Source organism: Podarcis melisellensis (genome assembly GCF_964234715.1).
Source record: "Podarcis melisellensis genome assembly, chromosome: 3".
NCBI lineage: Eukaryota > Metazoa > Chordata > Lepidosauria > Squamata > Lacertidae > Podarcis > Podarcis melisellensis.
In genome coordinates this window covers 58,308,319-58,324,966 of record NC_138530.1, presented here as the reverse complement: position 1 = coordinate 58,324,966, position 16,648 = coordinate 58,308,319, and the positions used below count along the sequence as shown (strand labels likewise).

Here is a 16,648-nt window from a genome sequence, read left to right as displayed (position 1 = left end):
CAAAGAAAAGCAAAGTAGGGTGCTATAGATAAGCTTGCCACTGTGCCACATATCATTTTATATGGCTTTTGGTGGAGGTGTAAGTGTGGCTCAATACTGCCAGATGCAACTGTCAATTTTAGGAGCCTGCAGTGATCCACTTTCTTTTCTCTTTTACTTTTCTGTCTTTCCCTATAATTTCCTTGTATTTTTCTTTCTTTCAATCTCATCCCTTTCCTTTCTCTGATTAAGCTCTCCACACCCATTACTGACCTCACACACGAAGAGCCATAGCCACTGTTGTTCCAAACCAGCAAATGTCATCATCAGAAAACTGTTTTGCCATGCAGACTAGTCCTATAAGAGAATAGTGAGCGTGAGGGGTGGGATCCTGCATATGCAGGATTTGAAATATACTAAGTGGATTAGAACTTAAGCTTTAAAAGTTTATTTTTTATTTATTTTACTTTTTACTTAATTATTGATAAACCACATTATACATGCTTAATACACAAAAATACAAGATAATGATCCAAACATAAATGCAAATGAGCAAATAAAGATATAAAGGAGACATTCCTGAGGACCTTAAGAAATCATTTCCAACAATATTCCTGGCTTCTCTATCCTCTGGTTTTTCTTCAGATCATATAAATATATTGCTGTTAAAAATCAGTTAAAATCTAAAAAACATTATACACATCATAGGATAAAGGTTTGCCCATACATTAGAAACAAATATGCCAATGCAGACAAGAGTAATACCCCCGCTTTTTATTTTTCTTTAAAATTTTATTTCACTACAACTTCTATTTGCCAAAGACTGTGCTAAAGGCTCCCTTTGATATGACCAAATAATCCAAATTGCCCAGGTGTGGGGGAAATGATTTTTTAGTTTGTAACAGCTTGTGTTCCGATCCATTCTGACTTCTTTCTATCCCAAGTGTTTCTCTTTTAATTCTTTGCATCATTCACCCATGCCTAATATTGTATAAGAATCTTATGTATGGGTATCCAATTGGCTAGGAAGTTTAGAGGAATTTTGCCCTGATCCAGCTAGGAGACATACATGCTTATCTTTAGCTGGATGATGTAACTAAATGCGCAATCAAGTTCTAAACTTGCAGCTCCTCTATTGGTCCAGCTGCCAGGGCTCTGTATGTGGAGTCCTGTTACAGAATCTACAGTGGTGTTTGTGGAGGAAAGGAGGAAAGATGGATTTAATTCCAGCGGCTTCCCCTCCCCAAACAGCTAATCAATGTGCCAAGCAGCTAATCAATGTGATTACACCTTTTCCAACAAAGCTGCACAATCATAGCCCTGACTGCTGCACACACATTCAGCTGAATCAAAGCCATTTTGCTTAATTGTTTCAGAGAGAAAGAAAAAGCAACATATGAAAGATAAGACTCAGAAGACTTCTTCACCGTTATCACCATCATCCCACCGTTTCCTCAGGCAGTGATCCTGTTTTTGGAGCCAGTTTCACAATTCCTCAAATGCTTGGGTTTGGCAACACTTCTAGCGACGTTCTCTTTTTCTTACTAAGGCTTGCATGAGGAGCGAAGAGGTCCAAATTTCTGAAAGAAATCCTCCTCGGCACGCACCAGAGCTTCTTCATCGATGTAGACAGCTGCTCTCCTGGAGGCCACAAAATACTGCACTTTCCTCAAGTTCCATCCTAGCACATATTTTAACCAGCCGCAGACTGCAGCTGTGGACCTGCCAACGCCTGCATTGCAATGAACATAGACATTGTGCCCGTTCTCCAGTAGCCCGTGGAGAAGACAGACAGCCTGAGGCAACATTTGGACTCTACCTAGAATTAGAAACAGGACAACTGTCAAATGCATGACAACCACACACTCACAAGTTAGAAACACTGGTAGCGGTTTGTGTTGTGCCTTAGTTCTAGGTATGGTCATATTTAGCTTGTGAGGATTTTCGCTGGTGAAACATGATTGCTCTTTTACCTTTGTGAACTGTAATAAAATAACTGCTTTACAGTGAGAGGTCAGAGACTAGCAGAAACAGCAATTGATCAGGAGTTCTTCAGCCTGTGTGTCCTCAGTCTGATCCCTATCTAGGACTCTGACCACAGTTCACATAAGTTGCTTAATGCTACTGACACTAGTGACCCTTAAAGGTTTAGTTGAGTTTGTCGTCTAAACCTGAGTTTGTGGGTAAGCTTTGTCTTTGCTAACCATGAGTTGTAGCCAACCTTATTCTGAGGTACAGTATAGCCTTCCTGAGTACAATTCTATGTATAAGAAAACACAGGGCATGAAGGGCTAAAAGTAAAGTCTAAGTCGGACAAAAGACACAGGTAAAGAAAGAGAAACAGAGACCTCAAAAACTGATTATATATGAGTGTGTTCACCCCAATGCAGAGGCAATGTTTTGCCTACACAAACAGGTTTTGGTATGCAGCTGTACTGCTGTGGGATATGATAGGTCACTGTGTGCAGGAACAAGCATCCAGCAACTGCCCTTCTGTATTTTGCCCCCATATTTTGCCAATGCTGCTCCATAATCAAATACTTCCTTGTTTTCCATACTTCCACTTAACATATAATGCAACGGTCTTCTAAGAAGGCTATAAGTAGAGAGCTTTTCTCATTCCCTTTGTCCTGTTTTCCAGGGTGATCCTTTAATAAAAGATTCAGCCCAACTAATAAGGATGGAGAAATCTAATTCCCTCTGCCAACGAGAAAATGGGAAGAAAAATGTAAAGTAAGGAAGAGGGCAAAAAACCTTTATAGCACCCACTCCTTGAAATGGCCAGCGTAACTTGACACTGCCCTTTGGCAACTGCCTGGAGGTTGGTTGTAATGTGGAGAAGACCAAACTGTTCCTTTTGAATTGGGAAAATAATGTGTTCACAAGAGGTAATAATGGACTACTTTTTGTTGTGACTGTAACTCAAGAACATATGAAAACTGCACATACTAAAAAAAAAGAGAAAAAAAGACAATAACCAGACTTTGAAGTCATTTCATAAAGGCCACCACCCACTCTAGGTGGCTTTTACCTGAAGTGGAGGGATAAGAGTGGGTGGGTGGGATTAGAGTTGATGACTCTTCATTCGCTTTTGCCTTCTTGCTTCTCTTACAAGAGTGACTACTACCCTGTGCACTTCAACTATCCCAAGCACTCAGGGTAACAATAAATATTAAAAATTGCCTTACATCCCAACTATGATCTCCAACATGGTATTTTGTTAAGGGTGTTGGAAACTGTAGATCTGAGAGGTGCTCTACAGTTCCCATGATTCTTTTTTTGGGGGGAGGTGCTCTACAGTTCCCATGATTCTTTTTTGGGGGGGCTTTAGATGGTTTTCATGCAGTTTTAATCTCCAGGTAAGAGCTGGCCTTTTTCAGGGCAAGTTTGGGGCACACTGAATTTGAAGTGATCCTCCTGCAAGGTTTCTTTCTTTTGTTGGCTCTTGTTCTTTTGCTTACTGCTGGCTAATTTAATTTTATTAATTCTTGCTATTAAGTTGTAGTTGTAGTTACTGATTTCATTGTGTATTTTTTCATCTTTCGTCGCTAGGCCCTTTGCAAGTCCTTTTGGTTCAAAAAGGCAGGGCACAAATATTGTAATAGGTAGTAAATAAATTGAAAAATGTTCAAGCACTGTGACTTGGAACAACACAAACATGAAGACCATTATGGAAGTATATTGATTTTGCCTAGAAGCTATTCCTGGAACATTAAAAACAAAAGTGTAATTGTCTTCATCACAAAGTAATTTGAAATTCATGAGGGGTAGCGATCTAGGGTGTTGCATCGGAAGCAAAAGATTTTTGTGACATGAACCTTTGTGGGGAGCAGAATACTTCCGATGTATTAAAGTCACTCTGAGTGACCAGTATCAAATGTGATTCTTTGACTTTTTTGGCACATCTAGTTCCTGGGGCAAAGGGTAATATTTGATGTGAGGAGGGATGGGTGAATATTTCCGTTTCAGTTTTTCTGGTACTTATTTTTCTAATTTTAAGTTCAGGTTTCCACATTCCCGCATCAACTTGCAAACCTTTTTTAAAAAAAGAAATCATCCTGAAAACTCACCAGCATTGTAGTGTGACTTTCTCCTAATATACACATTTTTTGCATGCATTTTTGCAAAGCAATTTCCCCTAATATAATGCATTTTTGGAATATTATTTTCCACTGATATATTACTCTAATATATACATTCTTGTACACATTACTTGGCTGGAAAACTTTATTGCAAAATTCAGAGAAGTATAAATTTTGAAGGGTGGTTCTGTTTTGCTTCATATTAGATAGATTTGCATTAAATGTGAAATGAATACTTTCCCCTTCCACATCCCTAGATGGGGGAAAGTATGTGCTACCTTTGAGATCAATCGTGATGGTGTACTTGTTTATATATGTGGGAAAACTTCAGATTATGAAATAAATCCCTGTATATTTTGAGTACTACTGATAAAAGCAACTTTTAATTTATTGAGTATACATGATTGCTTATCTTCATTATCATCATCATCATATTATTAATCTCAGTAATAAGGATAGAGCTTTCTTTCAGGTACTGTTGAACATCAAGCGTATTCAGCATATTTCAAGATTGCTCAATGCAGTTAAGAGCAAGCACAATTTAAACAAGTTTTTATATATGAGAGCTGCTTGCTAAATCCATAGAACACTCTGATCTCTATCTCTGGGCATATGGTGTGCCATGGCAGCAAATTGCCTGGAAGATAACAGCAAGTAATTTGTGAAGTCATGTGAAAGTTGATGCTAACCTTTCACACAATGCATATCTTTTCCCGAATGTTTTTCTTCTTCTTCAAGTTATTCTAACTCATGGCAGAATGTGAATATTACCTTCAGTACTCATGTCTGGTGTTGGCATCCAGACATAAGCAAGGCCTTCTTCTTTATACAGCTTCATGAGAACTTCTGGACTCATAGGTTCAGGATAGCGATTACATCCCCAGGAATTCTGAACAACGTCCCATTCAGTCTGGAAATTCATTACAGCTGTAATGCCCAACTCTCGTTTTAGCTTTACGGTCACATGCTCCACTTGACGAGGGCAACTTCCTAACCATATATTTGGCAAAATTCTGTAAAAAAAAAAAAGACTTTCTATAAACGGGTAACATGATAAAAATACATAGAAAGGACATGATGGGTTTATGGCTGCAATAGCAGGACACCTATGCCGCCTGTCCAGCTGGGGTAGCTAACCACTTTTGGCTCAAGATCTGCACTGACAGCCAGCCAAAGTATGAATAGCTGAAGTGTACATGGCCCACACAGTCACTTGCTGGGCAGAGAAGGAATGGCGGAGACTGCCTCCTCAGCCTGACCCTCCCAGAGAAGAAGACAGTTCAGAATTACAACAGGGGTTTGAGGGAGGTCACAGCTCAGAGGCAGATGAGCAGAAAAGCTGGGAAATAATGGGAGAGGAGGAGGAGGAAGAGGAGGAGGAGGAGGAAGCACCAGGAGGGCAACAGCTGACAGACACAGTGTCTTCAGAAAGCATTCCAGACCCCACCCCTCTCCCAGAACCTGGCAAGCCTTGAAAGTAGAAGAGCAAAGGGCTCAGCAGCAAAAGGGTCTCAGTGCCACCTGTAGGGGAGATGATGACGAATAAGGAAGTGGAAGAAAAAGGGGGCAGAGAGTCACTCGTGACAACACCATTATTCTAAGAGGCTGCATCCCAAGCCTCTCTCTGTAAATATTGAATAAAAAAGCAGGTGGTAAGAACTTTTCCTTGTCTTATCCATTCTCGGCAACCTGCTGTGGGAGTTGTTTCTCTGCCGCCTGACACTTCCACACTACATGCTCATTACATGCTCATACAGACATTCACTCAGGCTGGCAGACTCATACACACATTCAGGCAGGTCGACACACAAATCGAGACAGTGCTGGTGGGGAAAAGGAAGCCGTTGCTCTCCACAGACATCTCACCGGTGTGGTAAGTCACATTCTGCCTGCACAGAGTTTGGAATAGGGTAACTTACACCAGCATGCCTTATGACAGTGGAATTGACCCCAGCTTTTTACAATTAGGATTGGCTTGTGAGTCTGCAATAGAATTAGTTTGGATATTATAAAACAGGATACAGTGTCCCATTGATTATCATTTGTGCTCCATTAACACTAACAGTATTCTAGCAGCCATTCATTCAGAAGGAAAACAGTGTTCTTGACATCAAGAGCTAACAGCTTTACAAACTCTCAAAGAAAGTCTTTCTACATTTGTAGCAGAAAAGCCTTTTATATGGATAATTGATGTGAGCACTACAATATGACATACTTGTTAAACAAGGAAGCTGTCATGAGGACTGCCAGCATAAGTTATAATAGCAATTTTTACCATTCTGTTTTTACAAAATCTGCCTTAAAGAGTTGGTTCATTTGACTGTGCTTTAATGAGAGAAGTTTAATTCCTCCATTAAATTTATCTCTCTAGAATGTGTGGGCTCTGCTTCTGCATAGTAGTAACAAACGTATTAAATACTGAATATCCTCCCTCTATAAGGTAAAGCCTCTATTAATAGCAAAACAGACTGTGCTCAGTTGAAATACTGATTGTACCAACCCAGTATCAGGACAACTGTAGCTCAAGTAATAAATCAATCACATAGGTGGAAGGCCTTCAGTAAGACCTTCCTTTTACATATAAATCATTGGGGTCAACAATACCTCACTAAATTATTTACTTATTTTTACATTGCATCACACTTTTCCTCCCAAAGAGCTCAAAGTGGCATAAACAATTCTCCCCCTATTTGTTTGTTTATTTTATATTGAAATGTAAAATCAAGCATAGAAGAAAACCATCACATCAAACAGATGGAAAATATTGAAGCAGAGACAAAGAGGGACCATAGATTTCAGTAATACATTCCAGACTTTTGATACAATAGAAATTATAACAAATATATATAAATAAAAACACCATTGATATGGTTAACCCTTATATTCCAAGGAGATGAGCTTCATTTTCAGTTAACTTTAGTTTGTAAAACTGTGCACATCTCCCTGTTTTACTGTATTATCCACAGCCATTTATAGACGGGGGTAGGGTGAAATTGGTTATGTTGTGCATTATTAACGTAAACAATAAAATCTTATCAGATAGAAAGAAAATTGACCTTACCAGTTTGTCTCATGGTTCTTAGTTTATATGGTCATTTTTAAAGGGCCGATTCCCTACATTTGTGTACCAAGAAGAAATATCTGTTCTGGCTAGATTCCTCCAAAATCAGGCTGTTCTGGCTCCCCCTCCCAGTGTGGTGTAGTGGTTAAGAGCAGTAGACTCCTAACCTGGTGAACCGGGTTCGCTTCCCCGCTCCTCCACATGCAGCTGCTGGGTGACCTTGGACTAGTCACACTTCTGTGAAGTCTCTCAGCCTCACTCACCTTACAGAGTGTTTGTTGTGGGGGAGGAAGGGAAAGGAGATTGTTAGCCGCTTTGAGACTCCTGAAGGGGAGTGAAAGGCGGGGTATCAAATCCAAACTCTTCTTCTTCTTATTGTCTCAGCAACCCTGTGAAGTAGGTTAGGCTGAGAGACAATGACTGCCCCATGGTCATCTAGAGAGCTTCATGGCTGAGTGGGGATTTGATCCCTGATCTCCCAGATCCTAGTCCAACACTCTAACCACTGCAGTATGATCTCTATAATGTACAAAACGCTACACAAATGGTATGTGTGTGGGGGGGGTCTAACTGACCTCAGGGTTTTTTAATCACAAAAACTTCTTTGATTGAAAGTTGGCATTAAGTCTGGCAACCTGGTGAAGTGAGGGTGCAGGCTACTTACAAACATTTGTAGATTTGACTGGGGTCTCAGTGACCTCCCCCACCAAAAGCTGAATTAGTAGGTTTTGTGCAAATTAATGGGTGGGGAGGTTCACAAGGAACGTTCTAATTTTGGGAAAAAAATGTTTAAACAATTCAGGTTTGTAAAGGCATTTTATAAACCTGTGGGGTACCATGTGTTCATTTTTCCCCTCAGTACTTTTGAGGAATGCGGTAGAGTTGACCTCAAATGCCATAATAGTAAAAATATTGGTGTATGTGTGCCTCATGGCAATTTTCACCTCAACATGGCTGAGACCTACCTGGACACAAAGTTTTATTTTTTTCAGTGCTGTTGGAGTGTATTTGACCACACCTGTTGATGGAGGATTAATTGTCTATTTAAACCAGAGGGCCATGGAAAACCAACATTCATATAATGTATAATCCTTGTTCATTATTTTCTTGTTTCTAGAAGTGTAGATCCCAAATCAAGCAGAAGAAATAAAGGCATTTTCACCCTCATGGCATCTGTTCCTGGTCCCTGAGCCTCATGTGAAATCCAAAAACTGATGTGGGAACAAGTTTCATGCACCAGACATTTAAAATTAAGCTCAGATCCTATCTATAGTCCATTTGGTCATCTCAAGTCTACAGTGTCACAATGGCTCCCGACAACTTGGCTTTCTCTTATGTGTTCTTGAGAAGCTGTTTGAGTAGCAACTATCATTTTCTATAGTCCACAAAGTAACAGGGCAATGCAAAGCTTATCCTTGAGTTAGAATCAGAACACTAAGGAGCAGTATATCCATTATAGAGACGAGGAAAAGAAAAACAAACTGTGAATGACTCACACTTCTAATTTCCCTCCTTGCGGTATAACATGAGCAGTGGGACTTAGGGATTTATCCTCTGATAAGATTCACAAGCCCCAAATAACTACTGGAGCTTAGAGCTCTCACAGTGAATGAGATCTTCAAGTCCCACTTTCCATATAATAGGGGACGTGAGAAAGTGTGCGGGGCAAAGAAGCACAAATAGTTGGTGTTCTTTTCCACCTCTGTATAATACAGAAGTCAGTTCTGTCAAATGTGAACAGGACAAGAGGCCTACAAAAACGAATCATGCATATCAGAGCAAGTCAGGCTAACAGAGGGTAAAAGATGGTGAAACTGTCTGGACCTGAAGTGCAGCTGAGAATATTATCTACCCATGTGACTCATGCCTCCTCTTATATTGATTGAAAATGGTCAAAGAAGCCTGCCCCAAAGCCAGTGATACCCCTAGGAGATAGAAAGGTAAGTAGCCATTTGATCCTGAATGCCCATGAAGACTATTTTACAAGGTGACGCAAAGAGGTGGAGGAAACATTCTTTCATATGTGGTGGACTTGTAAAAGGGTAAAAGAGTATTGGGAAATCATCCATAATGAATTGGAAAAAAGTACTTGAAAGTACTTCCCCCACAAAACCAGAATCCTTTCTGTTGGGGATAATTCAGACTGAAATTCCCAGGTGTCAAAAAAAGGTTATTTATGTATGCTATTACTGTGGGCCGTGTTTTGTTAGCCCCAAAATTGAAAACGAGCGAGGTCCCAACAAAAGAAGAATGGCAACCAACTTAAGTTGACAGAATACAGTGGTACCTCGGGTTAAGAACTTAATTCGTTCTGGTGGTCCGTTCTTAACCTGAAACTGTTCATAACCTGAGGTACCACTTTAGCTAATGGGGCCTCCCGCTGCCGCTGTGCGTTTTCTGTTCTCATCCTGAAGCAAAGTTCTTAACCTGAGGTACTACTTCCAGGTTAGTGGAGTCTGTAACCTGAAGTGTCTGTAATCTGAAGCGTCTGTAACCCGAGGTACCACTATATGCACAACTTGCAGACTTAACATATAGAATAAGAGAACAAGAAGAACATACATTTAAAGAAGATTGGAAAACATTTACTGAATACATGGGAAATAATTGTGTACAGCTGAAAACTCTAGCAGTATTGATAAATTCAACAGTGTAAACGAATTTTGATGGATGTAACAATGGAATACTGAATGGTATAGTTTTTGTAAAATATGCAGGGATTTATAATATGTAAAATGAACCATGGAGAGAGAAGGGAAATCACTGATATCTTAAGAATGTAACATGAGTATTTTAAATTGTATAACAGAAAACTTAATAAAATTATATACAAAAAAACAACAACTATCTTACAAGGATTTCCTACCTGGCATTCTCATGTAAGGACTTGACAGCAAATTCTTCAGCAGGAATCTAGACTCATTTTTTCTAGATTTTTCTCTAATCTTGGGTTTTTGTGTATCTTGTGAGGGGAGGTTGATGAAAAACCAGTATGGAGGAGGATATCTCTTCCCCTCAAGACTAAGGAATAGGCCAGGTTTTGGAAGTCTGTGGCAATTTGAAGATTGAGCCAAAAAGAGCAGAGGAAACATGGGATCCTGGGAAGTCACTTTTACAGGGTGTTTCTTCTGTCAGAAGATTTTAATTAGTTTAAAGATGCCAAAGCACCAAATGCTTGGATGACTCCCTTCCCACCTTTGTAGATTCTTAATTAAATTTGACAATTCACTCTAGATATAGCTGAAGCCACACATTCTTTTCATTTAATCAATACACACGTGAATCATCTTCTCACCCACAGAGATGTTGTGAGCCTAGAGCTATAAAAGATCTTTGCTGTTTTGACACTATTCTGCACTGCACACCGCCACTCTGAAGCACTAAAAAATCAGCAGCCTCATAAAACTTGCTTCTAGTCTCATGAGCAACCCATCCCTGACCAGAAGTCTTGTAAAAAGCAGCCCCATGTAAGCAGACTTTAAGTGATGCATTTAACTTGCTTGCATCTATAATGAGGCACTATGTGGCCATCACCTATGGTTAAAAGCTAAACGCTTGCCAGAATTAAGCTACTTTGCAGAAGGAATTGGTAATAAAGTCACTCACCAGCCATTAAAGTTGTTTATACTGCTGATTTTGATTAGATGAAAGCCAATGCATTCTTTTCAAAAGCACAGCAATGAAGTCCTACTTAAACTCTGCTAAGTTGTCAAGAGAAACAGTTCACTCTACTTGACCAGTCATGGGCTGACTCAATCTCTTTGAAAACCGCTTCACACTCTGCATGGCAGATGTTCTTCCAGAGGGTCTGGCACATGTCCAAAGGGTGAACTTTACCAGTCTGATCATATGCAGCATCAGGTATGCCTGAGTCCATTGATTTGAATGGGCACACTAACCCTGCATAGGATTTGGCTATGTTACATTTGAACATAGCTTATTAATGCACAATGGGCGCATCAGGGAGCAGTGACTAATTTTGGATTCCTGATCCATGCACTCTTTTTTAGATTCTCATTTTCCTTTCCAAGCTTCTGCTGCTCACTGGTACATAGTGCTCTGCCCCTTGATGTTGAGCTCTCTGAAGGGAAAGAAGAGCGGTCTGGCACATTTGTTCAAAGGTGAAATTGAAAGAGGTGAGATAAAATCAGGTCCAAATTCCAAAGGGCAGTCCAGGCAGGTCAGAGGGAGAAGTAGGCAGCAATGGGGCAAGGAGCAAAGAGAAACTTGCAGGATTTGGGAGCAAGCAGGAAAAGGCAAGGTCAAAGTGAGCATACTTCATCAGTGACGTAGCTTGGGGGGTGCAGGGGGGCTGGCTGCACCAGGCGCAACATCTGGGGGTTGGGGTTAGGGTTAGGGGGCGCAAATCCATGGGTTAGGGGGCGCAAATCCACGGGTTAGAGGGCTCAAATTACTTGCCTTGCCCCGGGTGCTGACAACCCACGCTATGCCACTGTACTTCATTTTATATGGTATGGGATAGGAAAAGATAGTGACTAATCATAGAGAAGAGGAGTAAACCAAGATAAAGAAATGGTAAGGCCAGGCCTTAGATCCCAGCAAACTTATGGATTTCAACAAGAGATGCAACCATTCTGGTGGCTGGAAGGCACATGATTCACTATTCACTAATCAGCATGTTATTCAAAATGGAAAGTCTCAATTTGCTTATCACCTGTTCTTTATTTATTTGTATACAAGCTTTTTATTGAAAAGAAAATCTAGCTTTTACCTTTGTGTATGGTGCCATTTAGCTTCATATTTCTGTGCCACTACATCACAAGCGTTTTGTACGCAACTGTAGTGGCTCATTAGCTATAAAGACAGCTAAGACTAAGATACCTATTTTGTTTTTTCTGTTACTCTTTGGAATTACCCACTGCCTTGTGGGATATCTTCGGGAGAAGAAAATGCTAAGGAGTAAACCCTATACAAATCCAGAATGGAGTCCCTAAGACAGTTGGATGGGGTCTTGCATGCCTTCTTCTGGCAACTCCTCCAGCCAAGCTGGTGCCAATTGTATTGCTCTGCTTTCCTTTGGACCACACCAGCAGGGCCGAGGGGAGAGTGCTGTCATCTGAGCAGCCCAGGACAGCCATACAACCCCCCAGGCTCGTGCCCTGGAGAGCTCACTTTGCTGAAACAACTTGGGAAGCTCATTTTTCATCTAAATTGTATAATTAGGAGGAGCAGAATTTTTTATTTATAATTTCTTTCTTATTTGCTACCGAAGCTGTACGTTTTAAGACAATTCTACTCCAGGGCTTTTATATGGCAGAAATGAAATAGACTACAATACATTTTCTATGCTCATTTCCCTCTTTTTCCATTATTTGTGGCACGCTGGTGAAAAGTAATTAAGCACTGGCAAATTTTCTTCTTAGATGTTATTTAGTCTACTTATCTGAGATCCTCACAAGGGAACAGACTTGGCAACTAAAAGGAGGCAGGCACCTTTTTATCACTGTTTAACACCACATTATATAGTAATATACAACATGTTTGAAACCATGGAATAATAAGTGTTATGTCACCTGCTTATGAAACTATTCATGCTGAATTTAAGAGTCTGGTTTTCTGCCCTACAAGGTGAATAGTGCATTATATTTGCTACAACAGGCAGAAAAATTATTAAGCTGTCCGCCAAGACCCTTAGCAATTGCCAGGTAGCCCGTGGAAGGGAGTTTAGAAAATCCCAGAAGGAGCAGCATGAGTGATAATGGGTAGTTAATTGGTCCATTCATGATAATAAAAGGATAATTCACTGATGGAATCCTGTCATTGTTCATTCAGGGATGGGGAACTTATAGTCCTCCAGTTGTTGTTGGACTCCAATTTCTTCAGCCACAGCCAGCATGGTGAATTGTCAGGAATGATGGGAGATGTGGTCTATAAACACCTGGAGGGCCACAGGTTCCTTATTCCTTATATAGACTAAAGTGCAATCCTATACCCACTTACCTAGAAGTAAGCCTCGCTGAGCTCAATGAGACTTACTTCTGATATGTAGAAGATTGTGCTGCATAAGTCAGCTTGCTTCAGTTACAGAAAGGGGGGGAAATCCCCAACACCAAGAACTGATTTGCAGAGTAGTTTAAACCACTGAGCCTCTTGGGTTTGTCGATTGGAAGGTCTGCGGTTCAAATCCCTGTGACGGGGTGAGCTCCTGTTGCTCGTTCCCAGCTCCTGCCAACCTAGCAGTTCGAAAGCACGCCCCCCCCCAAAAAAAGTGTAAGTAGATAAATAGGTATCACGGTGTTTCCGTGCACTGCTCTGGTTTCGGTGTTCTGTTGAACCAGAAGCAGCTTAGTCATGATGGCCACATGACCTTGAAAAACTGTCCGCAAACGCCAGCTCCCTTGGCCTGTAAAGTGAGATGAGCGCCGCAACCCCAGAGTCATCTGCAACTAGACATAACTGTCAGGGTTCCTTTGCCTTTACCTTTTTAAACATTATGTAGCAAGTTACCAGTAAAAATAAGCAATATTTTCCTAGCATCTTGAAAACTTGGGGTGCTAATAGTCTCCCCCACAATACCTTTATTCCTATCTTTCCACCTCAGTTGTCTGAACAAAGTGTAATTGCTTTCTCTTTTTATAGGAAGGGGTTAATTTCACTCTCAAAATGATGAAACACATTTTATCAACATGACCTCTTCCCTTGGATTAATTTTAATGGAAAAAATGCATGTTCTGTCCAATTCCTTTACTCTTTTGTATCTATCAGGTATTTATAATCTTGGTAAAAAGTTGTGGGGAGCGGGAGGGAGAATATGGAATGAGACACATCGTTCTGATTTTCAAGTCTTCAATGTTGCTTAGCCAGTAAAGAGGAAATGAAATCCATATTTCAAACAGGTTGGCAAACTGACAGAGCTCAATTTTTTTTATCGTGGTTCACAGAGATTTGAACAACATTTTTAACTGTTATAGGAGCTGTACATCTAGCCCCCTGAGTATCACAATAAAATCTCCCGCTGCATAGCATTAAAGTGGGGAAATGGGAGATTTTTCAAATGAGCCTCTTAAGTACTCTCTCTACAAGCACAGCCACAATTCAACTGTTTGGAATTTTGTTTTCTGCAGAAACAAAAGGTCTCTTGGGGGAAAAAAACTGCAATGATTCAGTAATGTTTGTTTACTTTTAAAAATAAGAAATGTTATAAAAACTAAGCTATAGGCGAGGAATATGCAAGTTTTCTTCTGATAAACCATATATAGACTTCTGAGCTAAAATATGAAAGTTGTAGATAAGCCTGAAACAATATACAGTCCAAAGACACAATGAGGTTGCATCGGTAGGATTCTGGAATCCATGAGGATTTGAACTTATGTTCTCTTATGATATATGAGGAGGCAGGGGGAAAGAGTCCCTGTGCTCTCACTGGGCTTGTGGGGTGCTAAAGTATTGTCCAGAGCAGAGAGAAAGGAGAAAGTACATTTATTTACTTATTTCAGAATAAATACACTCAAGGAATACACAAGTGGTGAACAGCCACTACATGCATATGCCTCTGGATTCACATGTAACTGCAGCAATCTCAGGGCCAGCCAGGGAGGAGGAAGAAATTCAGATTGCACTTAAAGGTGAACCCACCTAATTCACATGTTCTAAAACACAGCCATCCTTCGAAAATTCAATGACTTTTGCAACACAATTGTCCAGCTAAGCAATGTGTACAAAAACATATATTGGGGTGAGTGTGCATTAAAATTCGCATGTCTGAGAAAACAACATACAAAAATGTGTATATTAGGGGACACAGCTAACCTAGAATCTCAGCTGCAAAGCACCCCACTGGGGTGCTAAAAGAAGTCCAAAGTGTGGATAAGTGATGATGAGCTTAGCCTATGAAGTTTTGTAGCCAGTAACCAAGATTAAAAGGCTTTATCTATCAACAGAAACAAATGAGTAAAGTTGGAGGAACAGTCACTGTAACTGGAAGACTGTTGGGAAGAGAAAGTGTAACGTGAGAAGCATGATTGGCTGCCTACCCTGGCTTGGAAAAGTGTCTGCAGACTGGATTCATGGGTGAGGGAAAATAAACTATTATAGGTCTGTTTGCCCTAAACAAACTCCAGACAATATTTAATGAGTGGAATCAGTGAAGATTGGGAAGCATGTCTGACTTTATCTGAGATCCTGTGCAGTAGAAGCAATAGGGATGATGAAGGGGAACATTTGTTACCCATAACGGGACATCGATGAAACAAAAATACTGTAACAAGCCAAGCTTTCAGGCCTTGGAACCATGAAAGGCAGATGGGTTCAGAGAGATGGAGGACAATTTGTATTTCATACAGTATTTTAGATACAGACATATATAGAGAGAGGTATATATATATATATATATATATATATATATATATATATGTGTGTGTGTGTGTGTGTGTGTGTTGCACTCCTGTATACACTTGTTTGTGAGTATAGTGCTTAGCTCAGTTTCCATAGGATCAGGCTGCCAATTGGAGTATTTTTAAGACAACAGCTTACACAGTAATAACAACAGAAAACTTAGGGTGACATTACTTGACATTGCTTTGCTCTTTTTTTCTTTTTTTGCTGCACAGTTACTTACGTGGGATATTTAAATGATAAATGATGCACTAAATATATTTAACTTTCCTGAGCTATTTGAGGTCCAATGCTATTTGGTCTGAAATCAATGGCAGAATTCCCACTGACTTCAAAAGGGACAGGTTAAACCCATTAGCATGCATTAAAAGCAACTCAAGTCTTGTTTCCCTGTTTTAAATGAGAGCCTGTATCTAGACTCTCTTTAAAACTTACAATACAATCAATGACTTTGGCTCTGTAGCTCATTATTTTTTAGCCTTGTTACTGATGCAGTTGCTATTGAACTTCTAGGGAAAGACAAGGGGAATTGGTCCTCAGAATTTAGTTCCAAAGGTAGAAATCCCAATAGATGCCATAGCTCTGTTCTTAATTAATTATTTAACTACAGGGCATCTTTTCAGCTTTCTACTCAAATGGCACAGCTCACTGAATTCCAGTTAAAAGTCGTCACTTTCTCCACCATAGTTCATGCTATAATTTGGCAATAAAAAATCACTCCAGGGTGACACTTAGCACACAGGTTATTTTTCTTTAAACAGCTGAATGGATTTCTTGCTTCCCTTTCATACTTAGTTCTCATATACATACATACATATAAATATATATATATATATTCCAGACAAAGCATTTTTCTTTTCAGAGGTATTTTAATAATTCACTGTTGACTTTACCTTTATTAACGATGATTAGAAGTTTTAATGGCCTTTATGAAACAATTAATTTTGTTACAGCAAGGCAAAGAGTCAAAGCTAACATAGCCACTACCACAATACTTGCTGCAATTGTTCTTATAAAATACTTATCGAAAAGATTTTAAAAAAATCCAATGCATTTTGAGTATAAGACTCTTCCATTTAGGGTAAATAATAAAGCAATCTTGAAAACTACTTATACCTGACTTCAAGGTGGCATTTCGAGTTAAGCTCATTATCCATTCCCAAATGTTATA

The 16,648-nt window shown here is 39.8% G+C and overlaps 1 protein-coding gene across 2 annotated transcripts in view; it reads right to left on the bottom strand.

Annotated features, from left to right (window-relative positions):
- Positions 1-411: 411 nt before the first annotated feature.
- Positions 412-16,648, bottom strand: part of EPM2A (EPM2A glucan phosphatase, laforin) — a 31,919-nt gene continuing 15,682 nt past the window's right edge. For both annotated transcript variants that reach the window (XM_081905227.1, XM_081905228.1), the window contains exons 3-4: positions 4,833-5,074; positions 412-1,798 (exon numbers count right to left, since the gene is read on the bottom strand). In XM_081905227.1, coding sequence (XP_081761353.1) covers positions 1,524-1,798; positions 4,833-5,074 — 517 coding nt within the window. In that variant the 3' untranslated portion in view covers positions 412-1,523. The remainder of the gene's footprint in view (positions 1,799-4,832; positions 5,075-16,648) is intronic.